This window comes from Aulostomus chinensis, chromosome 6 (assembly GCF_037954235.1).
Source record: "Aulostomus chinensis isolate RoL2024-O1b breed Wild chromosome 6, RoL_Achi_v1.0, whole genome shotgun sequence".
NCBI lineage: Eukaryota > Metazoa > Chordata > Actinopteri > Syngnathiformes > Aulostomidae > Aulostomus > Aulostomus chinensis.
Genome location: NC_141325.1, coordinates 16,986,062 through 17,013,113, shown reverse-complemented (window position 1 = coordinate 17,013,113; position 27,052 = coordinate 16,986,062). Strand labels below are relative to the sequence as shown.

At 43.3% G+C, this 27,052-nt stretch overlaps 1 protein-coding gene across 3 annotated transcripts in view; it reads right to left on the bottom strand.

Annotated features, from left to right (window-relative positions):
• Positions 1 to 27,052, bottom strand: part of znrf3 (zinc and ring finger 3) — a 69,520-nt gene that overhangs the window by 16,513 nt on the left and 25,955 nt on the right. For 2 of the 3 annotated variants that reach the window (XM_086206836.1, XM_086206837.1), the window contains exon 2: positions 14,244 to 14,366. In XM_086206836.1, coding sequence (XP_086062962.1) covers positions 14,244 to 14,366 — 123 coding nt within the window. Of the gene's footprint in view, positions 1 to 14,243; positions 14,367 to 15,147; positions 15,170 to 27,052 lie in introns of those variants that run through there. The other variant, XM_086206838.1, reaches the window with a different exon arrangement.

Sequence of the window (27,052 nt, the reverse complement as noted above, 5' to 3'; positions counted from 1 at the left end):
AGCAATTATAGCAACACAACCAGAACCTTGCTGTTTCCCGCCAGTGCTACGAGTAAAAAAGCTGCTACATCTTAAAGTTCTCACTTCCATAACCGGCTCTAGCTGACAGTTGCTCATTTGACACAAGAACAAACTTGAAGATGTGCACAATATGACCTGTGTATATGGATAAAGTACCCGTTTCCATCACCGTTAATGATCTCCACCAACCTACTGAGAGATTTGGTGATGGACAGGCAGCTAACAAGGGGCCTATAAGACTTGATTTGCTGGAAAAGCCTCAAAAGGACAAATGTAGACCTTGCTGAGACTGAAAATCAAGCAAGCGTGTGGGCTGTAAATCTAGAAAAAAGGAAAATCAGGCTAACTGAGAAAAGAGGAACAAGCTGATAAAATCTTTCAAAGCCAGTTCGGCAAGATCACAGCTCTGGAACCGATTTTAATCTGATCCAGGATCACACCTGAAGAACGGGTGACATGAGAGCATGTCAAATTGTCATATTCCTAAAAATCCTGCTTTGATCAGATAAGTGGTGATGTGAATGGACTCATTTTTATGTAACGCCTTACTCCACACACACACACACACACACACACACACACACACACACACACACACACACACGTGTATGCTGCCATGCAAGCTGTTAAACTACTCATCAGGAATATATCACAATATGGCATCTTCATCTTTCTTAAATCAGGGCGTTTTATAAAGTTTTTGTAGTGAAACACAGGCACACTGGTACGTTATCGGCCTGATATTGTCCCAAATCACTCGATTGGACATAAAAAGTACATAATAAATACATGCAAATATAATTAAAACAGTACAAATTCTTAGCAAAGAATCATTTCTTTCTTAATGACAGTTGGGAATCGAGTGGAGCGTTTACGTCGAAGTGTGAAACAAAAAGCAACACTGAACAAAGAGGGAAGGAGACACAGATCAGTGCTGCCCGCAATTTGACACGCTCTCATGTCACCCGTTCTTAAGGTGTGATCCTGGATCAGATTTAGATTGTTTCCAGAGGTGTGATCTTGCCGAACTGGCTTTGAAAGATTTTATCAGCTTGTTACTGTTTTCACAGTTTTCTTTTTTCTAGATTACATACACAAATGGATCATGGACATGAAAATGTGATATTGAGTCAGGTGCCTCAGGTGCATTCACAATTCTAACAGCCTCTTAGAGGAGACGGTACTATGTCAGGTTAAGAGAAACAATGAGCTCTCTTGGGCCCAAAAGCAACACATAAGAGCAAGAGTCTGGCCCCCGTTAATTCTGACATATCTGCCTTCAGTTCCTCTCATTATTCTTTTCCTCTTCTTCATCACGTCTTCTTTCTGTCTCCGCCTCAACGCACAACGTTGGGTGGCCATTCACCAACTATTGCGTAACCAGAATTATACAAGTGAATTGTGCTATCAAAGTGTGTGTGCAATGTGTGTGAGGGGGCACCTCTAAGAAGGGCTGCCAGTGGAACTTGGCAATGAGCCGGCGCCCATTAGAGAGAGAGAGAGAGAGAGAGAGATTGAGAGAGAGAGAGACAGAGAGATGGAGTGGGACGTACTCTCTCTCTCTCTCTCTCATCATAAGAAGCACACAGCATGTCTTTTTCTCACTAATGTGCTGTCCAGGTCATGGTCTATGTGAGCGCTACAAGAAGGTAAAACCCCCTTAGAGCAAATTCACATCCACACTTCCTGTTCCACACCTCCACTGGAAACTTCAGGATGCAGGAAACAGTCTATTAGTTATCGATTTACTTAATTATGTTTGTTTATTAAACTTTGATAATGTCATTGAATACAGATTTAGTATCATAACCCCAAAGAAAGTTTCATACTCCAGACTATTGTTTCTCAACCTCGATTTTGAGAACGTTTTGTCATGATAATGTAATAATAAATACTTTATTCTATAAAATCCATCTTCAAACAAGGCAAGCAGTTGGGGGCGCTTAGTTTGGTAAGTTTACAGGTAATATTAGGTTGTTGTGTAGCAAATAATGGAAAAGTTCTGTAAACAAAAAAAAAACAATAACATAAGCGTTATTTCACTAAAAACATTAAATTTGTGTATTAACATTGTTTAATCATTGAGGTGATAAAGCAGGGCAAAAGCTGGTGTGTGCGTGCGTGCGTGCGTGCGTGCGTGCGCCTGTGTGTGTGTGTGTGTGTGTGTGTGTGTGTGTGTGTGTACACCTATGGAGCTCTCAACACCATCAGAACCAAAAACTGAGGCAGCACCTACAGACAGCACACCTGACCTCAGCATAATGTTGGATCTTTTTGTTGAATGGACCCTGGCCATTGACCCGTATGAACAGGAGCACATTTACCATCGTTTATCTCTTCCATCTGTGTGAATTTCTCTGATTTATCAAAAGATGAGTTACAAAGGAGTTTGAGTTACATTAACAACTTCGTCAGGTACATCCATCAATACACGGCCGAGCACGTCGGTTCAGACTTCAGGGGATCCAGTCCAGCTGTGAATCCCTGATTGAGCCCTGCTAGCATTTACAGAATTAATTTACATCCATGCATAAAATATTAAAAGTACAAATACTGCTTTTGTCAACTTGTTCCACCAAACACTTTCTGGCTTAATAATAATTTCAAAAATGTATGAAAGTGGCAAACCTGCTGCATAAATTGACAAGTTAAAAAAAAAAAGGTATTACCGCCTCACAGTCTCACACCACCGCCAACCAGCCCAGCTGACACAATATGCTGCAATGTAGTAAAGCCACCCCAGCTAGCCAACCACGTAAGACCTGTGCTTCGTCCAAGGGTTGCTGCTGTTGAAGATGGTGGACCTGCTTGATCAGGTGCAAAATAGATCTGGTAGTGATGCAACTTGGGAAGTGACAAGTTTCTAACAAGATACTATTTCTAACAGCGAATAACCACAATCATCAACTGTTATAGATATGATTTCAACTGACCACAGACATTTTTATATTGTCCTTAGCTGCATATTTATGTGCCAATACTGAACATTTATGCATCTTTCTCTTGGGATGTACATGCTTCTCTTAGTTGTGTCACAGGCAGTATTTCCTGCCTCTCTAAATGGATTAACTTCTTCCAACACACACACACACACACACACACACACACACACACACACACACACACACACACACACACGAACATAAACACAAGCACAGATACAAACACATTGTTTCAGTCTGCAACCAATCAATCCTCTCTGTTACGGCTGCCCACTGTTTCTGCCTGTCGAGACCAAACGTTACGGTCGGAGGAACGGACAACCACTAATTAAATTTCCTCCACTTTTCCTCTCTGTCCCTCCCATGTTGTTTTTTTACCGGTTTTGGGCTCTGGCCCTTTGTGATTCACAGGAAAATAAACAAGCTTTCCAGCCAAGGACAAGGACAAGAATACTACTTTTTAAGTGCCTCTTCTCTACCATGTTGTTTGGATCAAAGTGACTGGACTTCTTGTTTAGATTTCCACTGACAGCCTAATTGATGATGGACACACTTTTTTTTTTTTTTTTAATCCAAGGAAATCAAAAATTTTGATTAATTTTGTTAGCTGTGAGTAAAACATTGATGAATTCTTTGCAAAAAAAAAAATAGTTTTAATCAGTATTACATAAATTTTCAATCAAGAACATTTTGTGTAAATGCATTTCTTACTGGTTTTTGACACTAGGTAGTCAAAAACATACGACAAAAACGTAATAGGGTCTTCGCCCCGGAGTACCTCCGGGCTCAGGCCCTAAAAAAAGCAATATACAATCTGGTTATTTGATCTCATTAGTTCTATGCTCTCAAAAGAAATCATTTTCCAGACAATCCTATTTTTCCACAAGACCAAAGCTACCTGATGGTATGGGGTGAGAAGTAAATGTTTACCAGGTAACTTGAAGCAATATTCAGTAAAGGGTGCACAACCCTCTGTTTGAACACATATTAACTGAATTTCCCCAAATTTTGAAACAAGTGTTACATATCAGTGAATTTCAGTGACCAGATCAGTGTACAGTTGTGTCAACATCAAATCAACAACTAATACAGCTCTTTGGTGACTCCAAACCTTTTGGAAACATCAGTATGGTACAACATCCATTCTGTTACAATAGAGGGGCTGTCTGTTGTTTCTCAGCCGTGTCTTACTGCTCCATCGCACCTGATTACACTCAGTCAGTCGAGTTTGATGATGTTCAGTATTGGACGTGTTGGAGGAGAGCACCGTCTAAAACATGCAAGGTTCTGGCTCGCTTTCACAGGAGCATATTTACTGTATTACTGTATTTTTTTGTTTTTTTTTTGTCAAAAAGCAACACACGTTCTTAGTCCATGAGTATATGGGAGATCCAGATCTGCTTTCAGGTCATAGGTCAAAATGAACTGGGGGGGGGGGGGGGGGGGGGCCCTATTGAGCCTGCTCACACAACAGACCACAACCAGTTATCTGTGGAGGAGATGCCAACACATTTAGACATGCGCTCCACGGACATATTATACTGCAGGTATTAAAATTTGTTTTGGACAAAGTTCCCCAACTCCAAGATGAGGTCACAAAGACTTTTGTATGTTATAGAAGTTTATACACCTGAAAAAACTTTGTAATTTATCAAATTACAGGAAAAATAATTGTCACCAATCCAACAGGCCCTAGGGCACCTAGACGTTATCTCATCATGGAGGTGCACCTGTTCTTAATAACCCACGTGACTGTCAAATTTAATCAAATCTTTTCTACACGCTAATTGACAATCACGACTACATCAACACTTTAACAGCATCATTTTTATGAAAAGGTTAAAAATGACATTGAGTAACTAAAAACAAACAAACAGAAACATGGCATCTATTTACGCTACCAGTGTGAACATGCACCTTACCCCAAATGTAGGGATTTGAGATGAGCTGATCCTTATGGAACAGCTACTTCTCTTAATTCGTCTGCAGTCATACAGCTTCCTCTAATCTCTCTCTGCCTTGAAGCTTCTTTGGGAGACCAAGTCCCTGCTTGCATGAAAGAGAAGTTGCTGTTGCTGCATCTATCTCTTGTAATGCTCCATCTTGCTGCAGATGGAGGGGTGTTGCTGCTGCCTGCTGTTTCCTTTCCCTGGGCAAACAAGGCAGAGCAGGTCAGGACTCAGCGTTCTAACCCCCATGTAGCCTCCTGTCTTACTGTACCCTCTCTTCTCCCACTATGTAGCCAATCATTGGCTTAACCTTTGCTTGTTTATTTCATTTCAGGAGTTAAAATATGAAGGAAAGTGCTGGAGGAGGAGAAGACTTGACAGACAGGTCTTTGATGAGATCCATCACTGGTGAAGTTGAAAGAATAGATGACAAATGAAGGTCAAAGAGAAAGGAAAAGAATGTGGACAACTGCAGTTAAATAGGGTATTAAATAAGATGAGATGATGGCAAGTCTAGAGGTTGACTGATTCTTGTGATATGGTGGACAGCTTATCGGTGAAAATCATTCAATTAATCTAAAAAAGGTAATAATGCCCTTTTCAGTTGAACTGATCATGAGGACAAATTCACTGAAAGGGCAAGGACTGGAGCAAATATTATTTTATGGTGAACTGAGATTGTCTCTACACCAAACATTGAAAACACCTTTCCTTTTGTTGTTTTTGCCCCAATAAAGATAACATAAGCAGGAAAAGTCTGTGGCTGTAAACCAGATTTGAACAAAGCAAGGCAGAAAGATGGTGCAATATTATAGTGTTTACCTCATTCAGCCAAGACTGTCATATAACACCTGAGTGTTGTCTTATCTCAGAGTAATTGTGGTACTATGTTTTGCCATTGATTTAACTTACCATTGCCGAGAGATAAAGCGCACTCGCTCAAGAAATATTGTACTTATAAAGTGAGTTTGTAAAGTACAGCATTGAAAAACATCCACCACTTACACTTAGGTAACACTGAACAATGGATAGCAAACATCGGTTGTCACCCTTGTTATATCACGATTGGTGTTCACTCTAAAGGCACAGGTACACCCAGCTGATCAGACGGGTAGGGTTGATGATGCTTGAATCTTCTGTCAACTCAAGTCACTCGGCCAAAAAGTTGCATTTGAACAGATTTTAGGCGACAGTCAACCAGATGTTCTGCGTGAGAGAATATATTTCGCCATACCAGCAGGTGGCAGTAGTCTGAGTTGGTTACTCCCCCCCCAAAAAAAAATTAACCAGAGGAACTACAGACTGCAGATAACAAAAAATTGCCTGCTATTTTCACGTCATTCCTTTCTTGCTAAGTTTTGCATGATTATTATATTGTCAATATGTTTGCTGAGATGCAAAAAGCTCTGTTGTCAGGAATGGAAGTTGAGAAAAAAAGTTTTGTCCAACTCCCTGCCAATCAGAGCCAATTAGAATATTTTCTCCCACTGACAGTCAATGCTACAACTCATATTCATCGATTACAGCCAACTTAACAATAGTTACCTTACCAACAGTTAACCATCAGCCTGTCAGGGGCAATACGCTGACCTACATCTCACTTTTAACTGATCAAATTTGGAGGGGCCCAACTTTGGCTCCCTGGTAGAATGCTAAAGAATTTTCAAACCAAAAGAGCAGGATTCTGTTTTCATCCCCTTTGAATCCTCTAGTGGCGGATTCATCTGTAGAGAGAAGAGGCCTCAGATTATCTTTGCGGGGACCAGGGGGCTTCCGTTTCCAGCTTCCGTGCCAGGCTGTGGGCCCCAGCCTTAAAGACAACATGGCCCTGACATACACAGCAGGGTGCAGGACACGAGGATTCTCATGCACACAAGCACATTGCCCTACAAAGCAACAGGCTTAGACACAGATGAAGAGAGAAAAGGCAGGGCTTTGGTTAATGTGGGTGGATGTCTGGTCCTATCTTTACTAAGATTTACTTTTCCACGGCTCAGCTTTTGATCCAGCACCGCCCCGTCTTTCTGGTTGCTGTTTGACTGTGGAGCTTTAGCTGTTGCTGGTGTCTGACTTTCAAAAACAATTGTGATTGAGAACCAAAATCAATGTAAGGGTGAGGGGGGGATACTTTGCTTGCAGTTGTGCTTTCTTGTCTTTCTTCTGATTTCCCCTTTTCCTTGTTTTCTCCCATTTCCTCCTCTCTCTCCCTCCATCTCTCTCTCTCTCATCTGAAGTCCCCAGGACTCCTTTCTACTCTCCTTAAATAGAGGCCTGAGCTGTGAAGTCTAATAATGGTCATTTGGCCTCCCATTGAAATCTGGGTAATTCAGCCCAGGAACGGCTCACTTTGAGCCACATGACACAAGGAGCTTCCCAGTGACCATGGAAACGAGCGCAGTGGGATCCTGGGTGCCTCCAAGTGCCGTGAAACGTGTTGAAGCAGTGATTTAGGAGAGGGACTTTTTCTTTTAAAGAAAAGGGTGTGTTGGGGATGGAAGTAGGAGGGTGGGTGAGGCAAGAGAGACACATACAGACATAGAGAGAGGGAGGGAGGGGACACCTCACTTGACACCCCACCAGGAAGAGCGACCAAGATAATATCAGCAAGTTGAGGAGCACAAAAACATGAATGGAGAGCCTTAGAGGCAGGCAGACCCCCCCCCCCCCCACACACACACACACACACACACACACCCTTTCAATTTTACAGCACAAAAGTGATTTAAGTGAAGCAAAATCCCTAAAAATTCTCAAGCGGGAGACATTGTCTTATCGATATGGCTCTTTCATCTTTATGGCTGTGTTATGAATAGATTTCCTTTAAAAACTTGAGATGAGAAAAAAACAAGCTTCATCTGTCGCGCAAAAAAGCTGCCATTCCAAATCAATCTCTATTGTGTCTTTGCAGCAATTTAACAAAACACTTCAGACTTCAATGTTAAACTACAGCAATTTTCTTGCTGTTGCCAAGGCTCTCGTCTTCACAGAGTTCTCTGCAGTGGACAAGGGGAAGAGCATCAAAATGGAGAGAAGTGAGAAGAGAGTGATGAAAGAGACACAGTGAGTCATTCAGCCGTCTGCATCAAAACACAAGCTGATCTGCCAGGCTTCTAGTTCTTATCCAGGCTGATATGTGGCGGATGAGCTAATGCATGCACACAGCAGATATACCCACTGACCAGACAGTATTCTGAATCATGAAGGACAACACAGTCTATTAGAGGTTGTCGGAAGACATGGGCAAAGTGAGGCCAGTTCGCTCCAGCACCGAAGCTCCTTAACAACAGGCCTTGTGGTATGACACTCTACTGGCATTGCCGTGGCCTCAGGACGACCTCTAACACACACCCGAGTGTGTAGGACAGCTCACTTGGCCGCTGGCTTGGAGCCAGTCGCCTGCAAAATCACACTCATGTGCCTGTTGCGATTTCGTATTTTTTTCTTTGCAGGTCTCTCTTCTTCAGACACTCATTCTTGTAGGCCTTGTGTAATTGCTATTTCCCCTCATAATTCCACACACTACACCCTAACTGCAGCTCTGGCTAAGATGCCAGACACATGTAGAATCCAAAAGCCACTTAGCACTAAGAAGCAGCAGCTGTTTGCTCTGGCCTGCTGTCCCATACTGCCAGCTTGAGGGCCATGGTAGAATAAAGCCACTTGGTACTGGCTCAGCTCTACTTGCCTTTTTTGGTTTTCCATTGAATAAAGTTTGCGGGCAGAACCTGGTACTTTCTGGTGTCACCAAAGGGAGCTGAGCTAATCCAGCAGTGAGAAAAAAAAAAAAAAACAGAAACAAAGATGTCAATCATATTTATAAGTCTTGTCATGGCCATACGTTTGTTTGTTTGGTTGCCGTCATAAGGATCTTGCATGGAGCTTTGAAGATAATGTTAGAACAGCTTCATGTGGCATCGCTATGACAGCCAGCTAGGCTACTATCTGAGCAGTGGAAAATGAAATCCTGCAACCAATAGCAAGTGGGATTTGAGTAGGGTCGAGTCAAATCTCTAGCATTCTATGGAAAACTAGCAGACATAAGAACCCACTCTTTTGCCCGCACACATTGTTCCATGGCAACTGTGGTTTTAGAACTGTGTTTGTATGTGTGTCAAAGACATAGCTTCTAACGTAGGATACACATTTCATGGTTGTGTGCCTCTGGCAAAGACTTTAAAGAAGCTTGCTTAATTTCTAGGAGGATATGTCATAAAGATCTTGAAACATTTCTTGTTGCTCCAGTTATTTTTAAGTGCTTTTGTAGTGGCCAGTCCTGGGGCAGTTGCACTCTGCTGCGATGAAATGTTGTCTTTGGCTGGTGTTTAAGGTGGAACTGATCGCGGTTCATAGACGAGCTGGTCAGGGGCAGTGCCAGGCCACACACAACAAGCACATACCAGTGAGTTTTACATGCTATGCCAGCCAAGAGGCTTGCTTTACACAAGCTGCAGGGCTGTGTGGGAGGATGGGTCGCATTTTCCTGCTTATGAGCATATGAAAAGCAGGACCGGGGGAGACACAAATCCCAGCCACCCACTTACCAAACCAGACACATTTGCCTTCGTCATCTCCTTGAGAAGCCAGTCCACCAACCTCTTTCCCTTCCCTCTGCCCTCTGTGTGTGATTCCCATTTCTTTCCCTATCTGCCACCACTCCACTCCTCTGCTCTTCCTCTCTTGGCTGCCTGAGTTGGGGACTGCTGTCATGATGTCAGTCCAGCCAAGATGAAAGGGGAAAAGCTGACATGCTATGAGACCAATGTGGCCATTGGACTGACACTGAGGTACTTGAAAGAAGAGATATCTCGCTGGCACAGTGACAAAGACCCCAAACCAACTCGAGCCACCAATGAGAGCCAGCGGCATGATTTCATGTTCCAGAGGACCTGCCAACAATTGCAATGAGTGTGTGTGTGAAAAGACATTGTAGATGAGTAGGAAGGAAGGCCAGCCCTGAGAAAGTCAAGCAGCATAGAGGAAATGACAACCAAGAATAAGTTACTGACTGCAATAAATAGTTTAACTTGAGACATATGTGCAGAGGTGTGAGCATGATTTACAACATTTATTAGCACCTTAGACAAAACAGATTTGATAAGCTGGAACCCAAGTGAGAGACACCAAGATACACTGAGCCTACACAAACGCAGCCGAAACACACATTTCCTTACAGTAGGAACTGTTTTGCTCTTATTTACTGGCAAATGGGGGCGGGAGAGGAGAAGGGTGCTACTGCTATGGCACACAGGGGTCAGGGGTTTACCACTCCTGGAGCTTTCACACAAACTAGTCAGGAAGCGCAGGAAAGAACTGTGTACATATACATGACACGCCAGCACTTTTGTGAGGTTTGCTTTAGACTTCAGAGGGCAACATGACCTCCACTCTTTTCCTCTTCTTCCTCTACTCTTCAGTATTTACATCTGTCTGCAGCAGTGAGACATCCTTTAGTCACTAGGCTGGAAAATTTAGTAAATCTAAATTTAGATTGATCAATCAAGTAACTTGGACAGTAAGGTTCTTTTTTCAACCAGAAACACTTCCTCAATCATCTTTTTCTTTAAATGTTATCTGTGTGACCATACATAATAGCCAATTGGGACCTGACACTTAAAATAAAGGCAAGTCCAATCCTTGTGTGCAGCCAACTTTAAATAGAGGAGAAAATACTCAATGCTATGCGTTAACCAGCTCCAAAGCACAGCTGGGGGACTTGTGCTCTCAGACACTTTATATTTAGACCTGGCTTAGAGTGAGCAGCAATTATCCCTTCAGTTTCTGCACATTCACTCGGATTTTATAATTAAATTGAATCTTAATTGACCAGACCAGATTCCAACACTGTTGGTGGCAAAGTGGCCCAGTCAGGGCAGGGCAGGGCAGGGCAGGACGGGGCAGGTGTGTGTGGTTTGTGTGTGTGTGTGTGTGTGTGGGGGGGGGGGGGTTAACGTCTGCCAAGCATGAGGCCAGACCAGGCAGGGTGAGTGTGTAGGAGCGGGCATACTGTCCAGACTGGGGCTGGGCATGGTGGCTTAGGCAGATTAAGTGGACTGGCAGGGGGTAGACATTGCACTGTCTGGCCTGGCAAACGTGGCAGTGCCAACATGAGGCACCCAGCTGTGTTCAGGGCCTGGGCAAGGGTCTGGCAAGATGCAACAATGGGCTTTCCCTCTAATTATGGTCCTGGTTGAGTAAACACAGAGGAAACTATTCTAGAGGTTAGGGAGGCTGGCTGGAGGCCAGGAGGTCACAGGCCAAGGTCCCTGTCATCCACACCAGTGTCCCTTAGCAAAGCACCAAATCCAGAACATGCTCTGCTCATTAGCGCCCTGCTTTGGCTGGTTCTACTGACAGGAAGGTGTGGGTTTGCTCTGATGCTTAATTTGACAGAGGCACATGCCATGCACCCAAAACATTCTGGGTCAGAATCTGGCCCAAACATGATGACTGTCCTCCCCATCTGTCCTGCTATCTGCTGCAAATGACACACAAACAAAAGACAAGCCACTTATCCGTCGTTTTCTTGGAGACTTAGAGAGGTAAGCGCTGATACTTGTTGACTGACACAACAGACAAGGTTCATACATGTGATAGAATGAAAACATTCACCTCTGACAATGTGAATTGTTTGTCTTTCCATCCTATAAGCATGTACTTCCCATTACCCTCATGGTAGTTATAATCCTCTTAAACAACAGTTGCTCTTGTAAACCAGTCATAGTTTACTTTATTTCCCTCTGGAACTGTTAACACCACACAGACATACACCCGAGTGAAAGCCATTTCTTGCTTCGTGAAGCCACCTCTGACAATAACTTACACCTTCTTTGCCATAGTTAAGGTATAAACACTGGCTGTTATCATTCTATGTACAGAATTTATTATAATTCTGTCATAAATTACAGTAACCCTTATTTTCAAATAGAACACTTTCTATGCCTTCAACCCAGCAATAGCCATGGGCTGGAGGCATTAATTTTTTGGGTTGCGCTTATCTACATCCATCCATAATCAATCAACTTATTATGTCATGGACACTTTAAGAAAATGTCCTCAAAATTGGTCCGAATATCTAATTGGATTAAAGGATGAATTGAAACAATTTTGATTGTCAAAGGTCAATGTCACTCTGACAGGCAAAATGTGCAAAGACACTGAATTTTAATGTAATATTTCTACTCACACATGCTTTCATAAATCATGGTTTGAATCAATTTTTAAACTCAAACATCCTTTTGTTTTTTTCCTGTAAGAGTAGATTTACAGCAATAATAATAAAAGAACTAATTTTTCCATACTATACTCTGAAAATAGGGCGGCATGGTGGTGCAGTTGTTAGCAATGTTGCCTCACAGCAAGAAGGTTCCAGTTTCGAGTCCCGGCTTGGACACAGGATCTTTCTGTGTGGAGTCTGCATGTTCTCCCTGTGGGTTCTCTCTGGTGCTCCAGCTTCCTCCCACAGTCCAAAGACATGCAAATGGCGACTAGGCTAATTGAATACTCTAAATTGACCGTAGGTGTGGCTGTGAGTGTGAATGGTTGTCTGTCTATATGTGTTGGCCCTGCAATGGACTGGTGACCTGTCCAGGGTGAACCCCGCCTCTCGCCCAAAGGCTGCTGGGATAGGCTCCAGCCCCCCCGCGACCCTTAACAGGATAAGCGGTAGAGGATGGATGGATGGATGGATGGATACACTGTATATTGTTGTAAAAATCACATGCCTCAGCTACAGTTCAAGAAAAGTTTGAATGATGATTAGGTCCGTTTTAAACTCTGCACATAAGTCTGCAAGAGTTAGATACCAGCAGCTGAGTCCACCATTAGCATGTCTATGCAGCACAAGGGCTCCTTAAATTATGAATAGCTGCTCTCCTTCTGTCACGAGACATGCACCAGATAAATGAGACTATAGCCAGTCCCCCCATCATCCTCTGGGGAATGTCAGCCCATTCCATTAAGTGTAACACTTAATTAAAGCATGATAAAATACTAGACAGGGACTCCAGAGGGGTCTTGGTTCTGGAGGAGGAGGGAGCGGGCGGGCAGAAGGTGGGACACAAGGGAGGGATTCAGTTCAGCCTCATTCTCTCAACGGAGACAAATGCTACAAAACTCATCCCCCATGAACTCTCTTAAAAGGACTACAAAGGATCATATATTAATTTGTTAAGGGTTTTAATTAAACAATGAAAGAAATAATTTTTGCTTGACTTGACCGTAGCTAAGAAGCCTGGTTGAGGCACCATGCTTGCACATTTCTCCAAATCCCAAACCTAAACATCTAATACACACATGATAGCACTGATGTTACTTTGCTTAGCCCTAAGGCCAGACACCCTAAAGCTGCAGGCAGGGATGAACAGGCCTTCACACCCCCTGCCCCTGCTCTTTGGCCCTTTGTAGTTTGGCCTTGGTGTCTCGCAGTCTCTCTGTGTTTCCACAGATCCACCAGAGCCCCAACCGCCGCCTGCATCGCCCCCCCCCCCCCCCCCCCTCTTATTCCCTACTGTTACACCGGCCTGCGCTCCCCTTCCATGAACCAGTCTGCCATCCAGTCCCCCATCAAGCTGGCTTGCTCTCCCTGCCTCCCCTACCAGAAGCTTCCTTCTTCAGCTGTTATTAACATTTCCATGTTTCCCACATTCTGCATTGTAAACTGTTTTCTTGTCTGTAACAACATCTACTGCACGTCTGTCCGTCCTGGGTGAGGATCCCTCCTCTGTTGCTCACCCTGAGGTTTCTCAGATTTTTCCCTGTTAAAAGGGTTTTCTATGGAGTTTTTCCTCAGTCGATGTGAGGGTCTAAGGGCAGAGGATGTTGTTATGATGCCATGTGAAGCCCTTTGAGACAAACTGTTTGTGAAAACGGGCTATACAAATAAAATTGCCTTGCCTTGCTCTAGTGTGTGGTTGTTCTAAGGGGTGAGGGGGGCTGAAACCCGATCACCTGGTACTCAGGGTAACATAATTTAACAAAGTGCTGCACATTCCGGGTATCTCACCACCAAGTTCTCACGGTGTTTCTGTCTATATCTGAGATGGATCTGGATCTAGGGCGGGTAATTCAAAATGTAAAAATAACATGTAATTTCCTGTTGCCATCAAGTGACGCAATAACCAACTTGCCCTTATATTTAATGAGTTCTTTCTTGGCCCATTCTACACCCCTCCACAATGTTTGGTGAAAACTGGCCTCATAGAGTTTGTGTAACGCTGCTGAAAAACAAACAGGCAGGCACCACCAAAACCATGACCTCATATGGTTTCAAAACCATCAGTGATGGATGTGTCTGCCTCATTCACCACAAAGATTAGCTCACTGTTGTCTTTACCTTTCCCAGCACTGTGAGACAACTTGGATCCAGCTCAGGTTGCTCCAGCTTTACAACTCCGACCCAGCCATACTCGTACAGGTCCTCCTCATCGTTGTTGTTACATAATCCCAAAGGATGCATCTGGAAAACAGATAAAAAAAAGACATTAGTCGGCATGTCATCATTGTAACTTGAAGTGTTGACCCATATGGTGCACCAAGTTTAAATGCCCTTGCATCACAGATTTATAGATTTCTAGGCGTAGGGTTGAACACCCCCTCAAGAGTGAATCTACTCTCACCTGGATGTCCCCTCCTGAGGGAGTGCAACAATTTATAATCCACTTGTCACCTAGCTAGCATATAGAGGCATACATGATAAAGAGAACCATCTCTGAAATATTACAGTGCAGAGGAAAACGGTAAGTACAGCATTCATCTTCCAGAAAAGTAGCATGTAAGCAAATTTGGCTTCTTGTGCTAAAAAAGATGTGCTGAGGAGGCAACATTTCTACTTACAGAAGATCCCATACCTTCAATCCGACTACTACCAATGATTCATATAGATGCTGTTTCTATAGCGCACTTGAGCACAATTATTTAAGACTTTTTAATCTTCTCTCACTAATCTCTATAGATTAATGCTGACATGTCACACCGCCCAACACTAACACTATGATCAGTATCTATCAGACTATCTTAAATTGTCCTCCAGTTACACTCAAGGCCACTAAATTGGCCCAGTTCTCTGTGCCAAAACACTTAGCAGAGTCAGTGCTTTGTGTCTCTAAAGAAGATTAAAGACATCAAAAAGACTACCCCCTCCAAAAAAAAAAGAAAAGAAAAGACAGCAGACCTTATTTTAAAGCATTTTTTGCCAGCATTTCCAACAATGTTCCAAGATGTCCATATTTCATTCTCACCCCTTCTGTAAATCCTCCATTTTAGATCAGGTTAAAGGTGGTGTCTGCGTAGACTGTGCAGCAAGGAGCACATGATGCAATTAGTATGTGACAGTCATACAGACGACTTGTACATTGGGTATAAAAAAATCAAGTCTGTTGCCTCTGGGGTTTTTTTCTGACGATTTCAGCACTAGCCTTCACCAAGTCTGCTATTTCTGCTCATTCTCTGGTTTTGTACCAGTCAAATAGTACAAATATCAGAAAAAACCCACTGACTCGCCATGAATTCTCAATCCTCAAGACAATTTCCTTCTCTATTCCCAGATGAGATAAAATTGGACATCACACACACTTTGTGCTAAGAAGCTGGCTGGATAAAATCTGTTCAATGACTGTTTCCAGGAAATTCTCAAATATAGCTCCTCAAGTTAATATCTTGGTTTGCAGCACTTATGTGAAAGAATGAGAATGTCAGAAATCCATAACGCTTATCATGATGGAAGTTAACAGAAACTTTCAAATCTGAAAGGAAAGGGGCTGTTGGTCATTTGCTTGAGTGAAATAATAAACAAAATGCAGCTCTAATTAAACAAGCTTAAACTGTAACCTAAGAGAGTGACCAAAAATTTTGGATTTGTGCCCCATCCCTGGCAACAAGACAAACTGCAGTATTAGCATTAGAACTGGGCCAAACTGACCTGCAGGCCACTTATCCCATTAACCCAATGACCACAGCATCCCAATCAGCGAGCAATGTGGCGCCAGGCCCTTGGCCACTCTGGCCCCTGGGCCACCACTGATGACCCAAGATACCCTTCTCCCTCTGGTGACCCCCCGACCTTTGAACTCCACTTTATCATGATGGGAGCAGGTTGGTCGTGCAGCAGGCCAATTGAAGAGATATTCAGCCAAGCGCCTACTCACTTCAGTGGTACAAGGTTGAGGGGTCAAGCCCCTGACCTGAAGGTTTTTCTTTAAGTTCTTCAGGACTTAGCTTAGAGTAAAGGGGTCAAATGCAAATCAGGTGGTCCATGAAAGAAGAGGGAACGTGGACACCATCCTGGATTTTGAGAGTGTAGCATCTTTCCTGCCTTTAGAGATGAAAATAGGCTGTTAATTAAAGATTATTTTCATCATCAATTAATTTTTGATTCATCATCTTTTCATCCTAAAATGTCCAAAAAAAATTTTTAAATGCTCATCAAAATTTCCCTGAGATCAGAGTGTGGTAAGTAAATCTTAGTGATTAATTTTCTCTCATTCAATTAATAGAGGAATTGCCGGAGGTCTCGATGAAAGATGACTGGAATTTGCAGTCGTAGTTGTCAAGAAGGAGTCTGAATTACAGAAATCACAAGCCTTGAAGGTAGCTCTACTGGAAGAAGATTTAAGACCACAGACCCTCACACGTGCAGGCATTCTTTTATTCTGAAAAGAATGCTCATCCTTGCATCTGCCTCCTCAGACCTCCCACACACAGACAAACACTATAGCAAAGATTAGGTTCTGATACTCCACCACAATCCTTTGAAGGAAAATGGCTCATCCTTACAACCACGTTATGGAAACCAAATAAAGGAGGTCAACACATTCCAAGGCTACAACTTACTTTTAATTCTTTCTTCTAACAAAGTCTGCAGCATCCAGTCACCTTGTCATCCTGCATTTCACAGATATTTAGAGCATTTTCTCAAAGCTGTTTTTCTCAACATACTGTATGTGAGCAGAGCTGTTTGAAAGGTGGATATTTGCCCAGGGCTAGGAGGAGCACGGGCGCAGGCAAAAGGTATACATTACATACACATTTGGTATGATAATTTCAGAGTGCACTCTCGTTCACAGCCTTCGGAGAATGTTTTTTTCTCTTCAATTTTGGCAAAGATATAAGATAATGTTTCCATTCAACCTGCACATTGTGACCTGGTCCTCCACATATCATCAGGTGACCATGACAATTTGCCAGCACATACCATACATCCAAGTCAAGTAAGGTAACAGCTAAAGTTGGATGAGATGTACAGAGGAAGCAATCTCTTTCAAGCTAAAGACAGACCAGGAAGTGGAGCACTGCTTGTTGGGTGATTATGACCTCTCTATCCTGCTTGTCTAACAAGATGGCAGTGGGGAGCCCCGCCTGCGCCCCCGGCTCCTGAACACTGGGCCATTGTGCGGGGTTCTTGCACTCCAAATGAGGCAGTGTTGTTGTTGTTGTGTTGTTATTTTAGAGGCTGGCTACTGCACCATTATCTCCACCACAGAGATTTTTATTTTTTGTCACATATTGACGTAGGTGTTGATTTACATGGTGATGGGGCGAAGAGAGAAAGATAGATTTGGATGAGAGATCTAGTGAAGTGGGTCAGGGTTACTGGTCGTGCACACACAAAAAAGTAACGAGCACAATTGCAAACGTGCCTACACACACAAACACAAAATGACAGAAACTGTCCCCTCTTGTGTTCCACTTACAGTTTTCCCTACTAGGCCCCAAATCACACAAGCTCAGCCCACTGGAAACACCCGATTGCTCCACTTAGCTCTGCTCCTTCATACCCAGGAATTGGGTGAAGGGCATCCGGTGCCCCCCATAGTACCACAAGGGGGCGGCTCTTGTTCTGCCCTGCCTGTCCTGCCCCTGGGGAGGCAGCCTTTCACATGAATATCCCATTACACAGACCACACTCTCAATGAAATCCTGGCGGGGACTTCAACTCCACCTGTCACTCAAGCTGGCCGCACCCCCTGGCAGAACCCAAACCCTTTTTATCGTAAAACCACTTGCAGGTCTTACACATAGTCATCAATATATGGAGATTGGTTAAATGTGTTTAAATAAAAGATGGCTTTTACACCACATTTTTTTCCTGTTTTAAATTTCAAAACGTTGTTTTTATGCTGTTACATAAAATGTTTTAAACCATGAAGACAACTGTGAACTCAAGGGTAAAATTGTAAAAATGTTCAACAGGCTTTGGTTTTCCTGTGAAAAAAAAATCAAAACTCTGGCTCTCTGGTGGTGCTTTTTGGCTGTAATACACAAACAAGTGACCGGAGAGTTGGTAATGGGATCAAAACAGGGCCCTACTTATACCCCCCCCCCCCTCCCCCCCCAGGCTCTCACAGGACATCAAAATGCAAGTCACACCATCCAACGCTATTCTTCCATCTGTGACACAATTCGCTGAGCCTTTGATCATACAACAACCACTTCTTCTTCACCCTCCTCCTCTTGCACCCCCCCCCCCCCCTTTGCTCTCTCCCTCTAAATTATTGCCGGCCCCTTTTACCCCCCCCCCCCAAAAAAAACCTTATCCCTCCCACACTTCCAAAACAGTCACCCCCCCTTGCCCTCATCATGCTATATCACCCTTGCATGAAAGAGCTCGTCTTTTTTCCTGCACAGCTGTGTATGTCTACAAAAATCTTCCCTCACTTGCACTTTAAATGCAATAATTAGCGTAGCTGTTTTCCTGCTTGTCTTCTCAAAAAAAAAAAAAAAAACCTCCTTGAAATCTTATTGCAAATGTCTATATTTGCCAATGAAATCTCCCTGTAGCTTGAAAAGTTTTTTTTTTGTTACAAGGCAGAAACTTGAAAAAGATTTCTCTTTTGCTTTTAACACCAGCAGCCAGGAAAGACTCCTGAACTTGAAAAATGATGCTTGCAGTGTACAAAAATCCACCAGTCTACAAAAGGACTTGCTGAATTGCATGTCTATTTAAAGTTCAACACTTGCAGAAGCATGCTGCATTATAACAAGGCGTACTTGCTACAACCTACCAGGAGCTCACAACATCAAAGTCAAGAATAGGAGAGAGGAATGATCCCTGAGCTAAAACACATCTATAGAGGATGCAGAAATAGAAAAGTGGCATGCATGTTCCGAAAACATCAAACATATCTCTTAAAAACCATAGTCCTCAATACTTCACATTTCAGTTCCAGCAGTTCTTGTGGAGGCATTTAGGTCACACCAAAGATGAGTTTGTCCTAACAATAAAAGCTGCCTTGTTGTCTGAAGTGTGTGCCAGCCAATTTTTACAAGATGTTCTTTGTGAGGCTGGCTAAATGATTAACTGGATGACTCTGTTGCTCATACGTTTCTTTTATGAATTTTGGAAGAAGAGCTGGCACCTATTTCACATGCACACAAAACCTAGAGGAAGAAAAACCTGGGCACGGCGCCAGTCCTCGCACCCACCTGCTTCCCCAGCGCCGTGCATGTGTTTACGTATCTCACTGTTTGAGCACAGGCGTGTGTGGAGGGGTGTCTGCAGCCTGAAACGCATCATGGGTGACCGAGGGGTAACTCAGTGGCATCTCTCACTGACCGTCCGGTCGGTGTGAACTCATTCACCCCAGTGAAGAAGCATCCCTCCCACCTCCCCGGGCTTTTAATTCAGCTGACCCCTCTAACCTTCTCCAACATCCCCCCACACCGCCACCTCCACCAACACTTCCTCTCCAACCCCTGCACTGTGCTTCAGCCTCCCTCACTATGGGGGGAGAATTGTCAACTTCCTGGAATAACACACCAGTCTGTCCACCAGAGGTGGCAGGCGGGTGTGTTGAGGCCTGCGGGGATGGGGTTGTTCAGTGGGGTATGTCTGAGCGCAGCCCACAGACCGAGTCTCCGCTGGGACCTGTGGTGTCTTTCAGAATCTCATAACACAGGCGTGACTCTCAGGGCTGGCACAAAAAAAAAAAAAAAGAGAAAAAAGAAAAAGAAAAGAAAGAGCTTTTTCAGGTCAGGAATATGCAACAAGATGTTGATGACAAGATACACACCCACAAACACACACACACACACACACACACACACACACACACACAACACTACTAACTTAAACTGTAACCTTTCAGTCAACACAAGTTTGCTCCTGGGGATAATATCTCTGTCCAAAAAATAAAATAATCATCCAATAGCACTTTCTGTCAGTGCTGGACAAGACACACCCTGAATAAACACAAATATTTTAACATCATTTTCAACTGTGATTCATTTGTCATTTTTATAAACAAGTTTAAGTCTTGTATGTCAAATGTCATAAAAGATCTAAAGTCCAATGAAACATCTTTATAAGACTTCTTTTGTAAAAACAACTGTCTAAATGTTTAATACACAAAAATATTACACAAGAACATCATGTTCTCCCATTTGAGAAACTACAGCTGGGAATGTCTGCTTAATAAGTTATCCGAACAATTAAGTGTTCCTCTTTCAACAAAAACAATCACTGTAGGATGTGATGCAGTTTCAAAAACCACCCTAACAATTATCATTAGCAGAGATCCCACCAAACCAAAAATAACACAGCAACCCTAATAACGCTGTAGATAACATCTATAATATCACAATAAAAGCCTTGCAGCAACAATATGGAGCTCAGTTATACAACTGTTGGCCAAAACATACTAATGTGCTAAATGTAAGCCTCATTCACTGCAAATCTGAATTTATCAAGACATTCACCTGAGGGACTTCATGTGAAAAGGCTACTGTCTGAGACAGTAAAGCAGGATAAGAACAGACTTAACCCTGCCAGCTTCCTGTACAAAGTCTGGGAAATATCCAATTGAGAGTGTGTGTGTGAATGGAGGACACCATTGTCAGGAGAATTCACAAATGAGCCAGATGTATAACATTTATGAGCTACATTTCCAAAATGTTTCCTCTGTTTTAGCTTAAACCGAGTGATGTACACAAAGTCAATATCAGTGCATTTACTGCAAAAGTCCATTTATTTCCCGGCCTTTTGAAATACGTGTAAACACATGATTTCAAATGAAATTGTGCCACATGTCAAAGTTTTACAAACCTGCCTGTAAAACAGGTTCAGGATAAATTTACTCATAAATCATTCAACATAAAACAACCCCAAATTTGCTAAAGTGTTCTGTGCATGTTCCATTGGTTACACTTTGGTACTTAACCCTGAAATCATAGCATGCACAGCTAAGGAGGAGTCATTATGGGGGGGGGGGGGGGTGAGACATCTCTGGACAAACAAACTTTAGTCTCTGTCAGTTTAAAGATGGCATAGATGTGTAGACCACAGCGTTATATACACCAGACTTTACCGGGTGAATATGTTGAGGAAGTTTTTATCACCTGGTTGAAGCTTTAAAAAAGAACACAACAATCTGAGGCTGCAGGACAAGTCTCACTGAGATGTAGACGGCGGTGTCTACATGAAGAGAGGACACCATTGTGGAATTTCTCCCAGAACAGGCAGAGGGCAAAATCATCTAATTCTTCGAAGGTGAGATACATTATTGTTAATGTCTCAACCAGCGAATATGCTACATGACTGAAGCTTGCTTTTTGAGCCATGTCCTGCCCCCTCACAGTACGCAGGCGCCAACCCTCACCGAACCCAAACAGCATTTACAGTAAGTCTGAAATGTAAAATTTCCTATTGAGTGCTACATGTGTGAAAAGGGCATCCTGGAATTCATATAAGAAAACAGTACGTGTTAGCACAAGCTCCTCCACCACCAGCCACCCTGCTGCACACTCCTTAACAAACTGTGGTGGATGAAGGACACAGTCTACTTCACCTCTCTGTGCCCTGCAAGAGACACGGGAGCATTTTTTTAAGCGATTATGATCCTGCTGATGCTTAACCCTAAACCTTCCTCGGCAGACTGTGCACACACATGAACACACCATCGGCTAGTTATAAGGAGACAAATGACCCCTTCCCAGCCGGTACATGCTCCCCAGATCTCCGGTAAATATGTGGAAACAGATGAGATGAGGTGTTGTCGCTAGAAGCTGCTGTCCCAATTTAAAGTGTATGAGACACAGACACTCTAGTGAAAGCTTGTTTGTCCTCTCTAGGGTAGGCCTGAGCAGCTGCCACATGCATAAGTGATGGTGACTTGCTCCCAGTAAAATAACTGCAGAAAGGAATTTATCAGATAGGAATAGAAACACTCCTTGAGTGTAGTTTTTTTTATTTTCATATTTTGCAACCTTGATAGATTGTCATGAGTCAAAAGGTCAAACTTTCTCAAATCACACTTCTGCATGATGAAAACTGCCGGCGTCGGGCTGCCGGGAAACTATGGACAACGGGAGGTTCATCTTAAAAGATGGAAAACACCACGGCAGTTGATTGTATTAACTCTGTTGCACTGTAGGCAACAGACAAAGTAAGAATAACCATCATAATTACAGTTACAATAGTTTGAAAAAACAAACCACTCAACTTGGTAGCTCATGAGATCTGTGTCTCCATCTCTCCCGGTGTGACTTGAAGCATGCCACGCAAGCTAACATGTTTATAGGCTGAGCTGACACTACAGGGAGGCATGGCAAAGGGAAATGGAGACAGTTGCGAATGATTTAAACTAAAAAAAAAAACAAAAAGAAATAAAAAACAACCAAGGTTTTAAGTGGACATCTTGACGTATTTCTCATTCTGAAGTTGCTGAGATGCATGATTTGGAGAAGTCGCACACTGTGTGTAAAATTCACCTCAGATGTTCGCCTTTTTCACCCTGAGCAAACATCTGCAATCCGACAGCGAGCCCAGCCAGTAAAGAACTGATGAGATGCTATCAACTTTACCATCCAACTCAGACAGAGAGAGGAGAATCAGCCGCTCTGTGGCAGCTTTCATAAGGCCAGCAGGTAGAGTCAGTGAGTAAGCTAGTGGCTTTCACCTCCTCTAGCATGCTGGGAAAGAAAAGAAAAAGTAAGCTTGTTCTGACTGGTGAGCCGATGGCTAACCAGTGATTAACATCACAACAACATTGGACATATCATGATGATTCGCTCACCTATTGACATTTAACAGAAATTCAATGGTGGTCGCCCATTCTCTAGTACACAAAATAAAACCAACTCCATTGTGAAATATCTTGCAACAGCAGTTGAGCACTCAATGCCTTGGTCCTTCCATATTTGCATTTACACCTTTTGCAAAAGATGCCATTAGGACAGGTGAGGTGCATTAGCCTGTCATAGTTTAGCTGCCTCGGAGGGATGGTGAGTCTTAAGCGTTAACGTTGCTATGTAACCGTAAGAATAATTAGGCTCATATGAAATCTTCCTCTCAGTTACAGACTATATAAATTTAACGCACTGAAAAGACTCCTCCCATCTCACAGGTGACTGGATCACAAGTCAGCAATCCCCATTGAACAGGACGATTTAAAAATGGAGCATATCGCACAACCCTAAGAGGATTTCTAGGTGATGAGGAGACTGGTGGAAGACGAACAATCCAGAAATAGAGTCTAAATAAAAAATTGTGTCCCTATCATGAAGGTGACACACACCTCCCCTTGTCATTGTATTGCACAGATGTTAGTATACTAATTGCTGGATTATGTCACTTAAGTGTTCCCCGTGGTGTTTCCTGTTAGTGCGCCTTGCTGTTCTGTCAAATTGCATGGGGGTGGAGGGCTGACAGCAGTAGTGGTCACAGCGCCAGATCGACATCCGTCTGTGTAAAGGGGAAAGATAGAATGGCGGGACAGCGCCACACTAAATGCCGAGGCGGTTGTGTTACTCTTCGCGCTTCTGATTACAGAATACCTGCATGCACTCTAAAAATCACACACCGGGGCAGCATTACGCCGGCTTTGATGCTTCAGTGTAAACAAGCAAAGCATCCTAAAGGGTGGGGTCATTTTTACAGCGCTATTGCAGAATTGCTGTGTAAAAATGGCTTCTCTCAGCCCCTGTCAGTTGCTCTCTGCCCCTCTTTCCCAACACTAGAAATAACTTCAAAGACAGGGAGTGGGATCCAGTTACAGTAGAGCAGCTGGGAGGGCCCTACAGGTGGGGCCGACACTCCTCCTCCTGTAACATTATCCCCGTAAAGGGATCCCTCCGCTTCTCTGAAATAATGAAGACTTCCTCTCTTTTGTCTTCTCCCCTGGGACTAAAGGAGCAATTAGCCAGGTTAGACTGACGTCCATCTTTTATGGCCATCTTCACTATAAAAAGGAAGATTGTACAAAAGGTTGGGACAGAGAGAGACTGGCAAAACAATTATATTTTGGTGATGTGGACATGTATTGGGGAGTGAACTGATGAAGAGTGTGACTAAAAAAAGAATATTTCTCTTGATGTTAGTAGGATATTTTTTTTGTTATGTCAAGGCTGCTTATTGATGCAATCATCTGTCCCATTTTCCCCACCACCAGTCACTGTCCGGTCCTTAACCTCCCCTGGAAATCAACTCCACGCCATCTTCATAGCAACAGGCAAAGCAAACAAGTGTCATGGTTTCAGAGTGAGCGAGGGACACTGGCAGAGGACACCTAATATCATGTAAATGTCCTGATATGTAGCACAAGGCTGTGGGGTTGACAGCTTTAACACTGAGCAGGACGCCGAGCTTGTGACTCTATTAACTCTCTGGGAGTGTATCCTGAAATCCTCAATGGTGTGTGTGTGTGTGTGTGTGTGTGTGTGTGTGTGTGTGTGTGTGTGTGTGCTCTCAAAAGTCTCTGTGGTGTCACTTTCAGTTCTTCAGTCTTTAAAACCCAGAGTGACATGAACAAAGGATAGGCTGACAAAGGTCAGAGGTCAACATTGGGCGGGATGCCAAAATTTTGAAAAGAGAAAAAGGGGGGAGTGGAAACAACTGCACCCCGTTCCCTGTAGAGATCACACCATCTATGCGCAAAGATGAAGTAACAACAGCAAACAAACACATTGTCTCCATGCACAAGAGCCTTTTCTGCCCTTATCAGTACAATTCTGGAGGCAGGTGAGCACACATACATTATTTGTCAGCATCAAGGTGCCACAGTGAATTAATTAGCAGGACTAACAATGTAACAAGCATGGGGAAATGGGGCTCATTCATAAACAGCACACAACTGCAAAGTAGCGCGTTCATGTGCTTTTTCTCCCAACACAGAAACACGTCCTCATTTTTTATGAAATTAAGCAGGAATTTTTCCTCAGTAAAAACTTAACAATGACTATTTAATCGAGAACTCATCAACTACTGAGTCTCTACAACATCAGAATACAGTGCAAGACGCTTGTTACAGATTGCACCTGAATGTGGTGATTTAACTAAAAGACCAAGATTCACTACAAATTTTATCAACCCAACACTCTTTGGGTTCACATTCTCAATTGGGTCAACACAACATGAACCAGAGTAGAATCGATTCACTGACAGGAGGGAGATGGTGGTATGCCACCTTATTACGGTTCTCCTTTTGTGTCACATAAGAAAGTTAGCACCAAGCAGGTTAACAGCAAAATATGTTGCCCCTTCATCTGGGCAGAAGGGGGTTGTTTGGGACTTCTGGGTTAACTGCAAAGTCCAATTCTCCCCAACTGCATTATCTGGGTATTTTAAGCCCAACTTCATCAAGTACAATTTCAGCTGGACTAACATGTTTACAGGTTTTTCGACTTACGCAACGAATCGACTTTTTCTTGCAAGTGGTGTATTATACAAAACTTGAAAAACACAGTAATTATAAGTTTTACCTGATATTCATTTATAAATTCATCATTCTGCCCCAATTTAGGCAACTTTACTCTTTGTAATTTAACTTCCCAATTCACATTCAGGCTTGGTGCAGCTAAAAATGTGCCTAAAACACCCAAATATAAATGGCATCCTCTTTCCAACCTGGCCCACTTCAATCCTCACCATAAAAACAAAAGTCAGTGTCACTCTTTAACGAGCTATGATTAATAGCAGAGCAGCTATCAAGCCCCAGGAGGAGGGAGGCTGCTCATACCTGGCTCAGTCAGTCCACTCTGAATATACACTGTATATATCTGTGTGTGTGTGTGTGTGTGTGTGTGTGTGTGTAGGGGGGAAGCTGAGGAGCTGAGCTAAAAGTAGACTGAGGGGAGGATTGCAGTCATCAACACCTAGGCTCTGACTGGCCTTTGAAGTTACGCGGCTTCTTTGATGGCCCCGGCCATGGAGGAATGCTGCTCCCCCCATCCCAAAAGCCCCCCCTCCCCGGTTGTGGAATGTGGTGCAAGCTGCTGCTGCTGCTAGGCCCACTGAAATGGGATTAGAGCGCAGGTCCATATTGCCCCCCCACCCCCCTTTGCTTCAAGCCTGCCCTCTAGGATAGACTAGGGTGGACAACATGGCGGCAACCTTGTCAAGAGCCTTACATTTGGGGCAGTTAATTAGCTAATGAAAGGTCAGGAAATTGTTATCAAAGTCATCATAGTGTAATCAGATGTCTGCTGTGAGCAACTGATCACATACAGTGGGGTGTTCCTGATATTTGTCCTCATTTATATGAATGAGGGTGGGAAATATTTTAGGAACACCTTACTAGATCACCCTGAACAGTGCAACACCAAATTTAGTTTCCCGTTTATAATCTTTGTGGGTTTGTTTTTTTTCCATGGTTGTCCCATTATACCGCATCTTTTTTATCCAACCACTTATTAAATTGCCGGAGAGAGTATCTGTGTGTATTGTGTGAGTGTGTTATAGCTGAAATGTGAGCCTCTCCTTGCAGGGGAGATGGACAGGACTTTCGGCAAAGGTCAGGATCATTTTGCCGCACACACAAACACGCTTAGTAGTTACATACTTACTTACACAGTGAATGACCTTCCACACAACAACTGCACAAACAAAACATTTTGGCCTTGCGTGCTGATGTCTGTCAGGGCTTGGCTACACTCGGCTAGGCTAACCAGAACACTGGCCAACCCTGCACAGTGTGTTTGCTGAGGATTGTACTTCCCTGCCAGTGAGAGTGAGAGGAATGTGAACAGGACTTACACTACATGCACATGTTCACACACTTAAATAAATGTGTGCACAGACGGTGAGTCTGAGCTAGGCCCCTTTACCTCTGCTCACCCCCTGGCCACAGTGTTCAGGGAAGGAGGGAGGGTAAGGTAGAGAGGCAGCCAGTATTAGCACTGGTTTCAGGTTTCAGACGCCTCAGACTTGTTTTC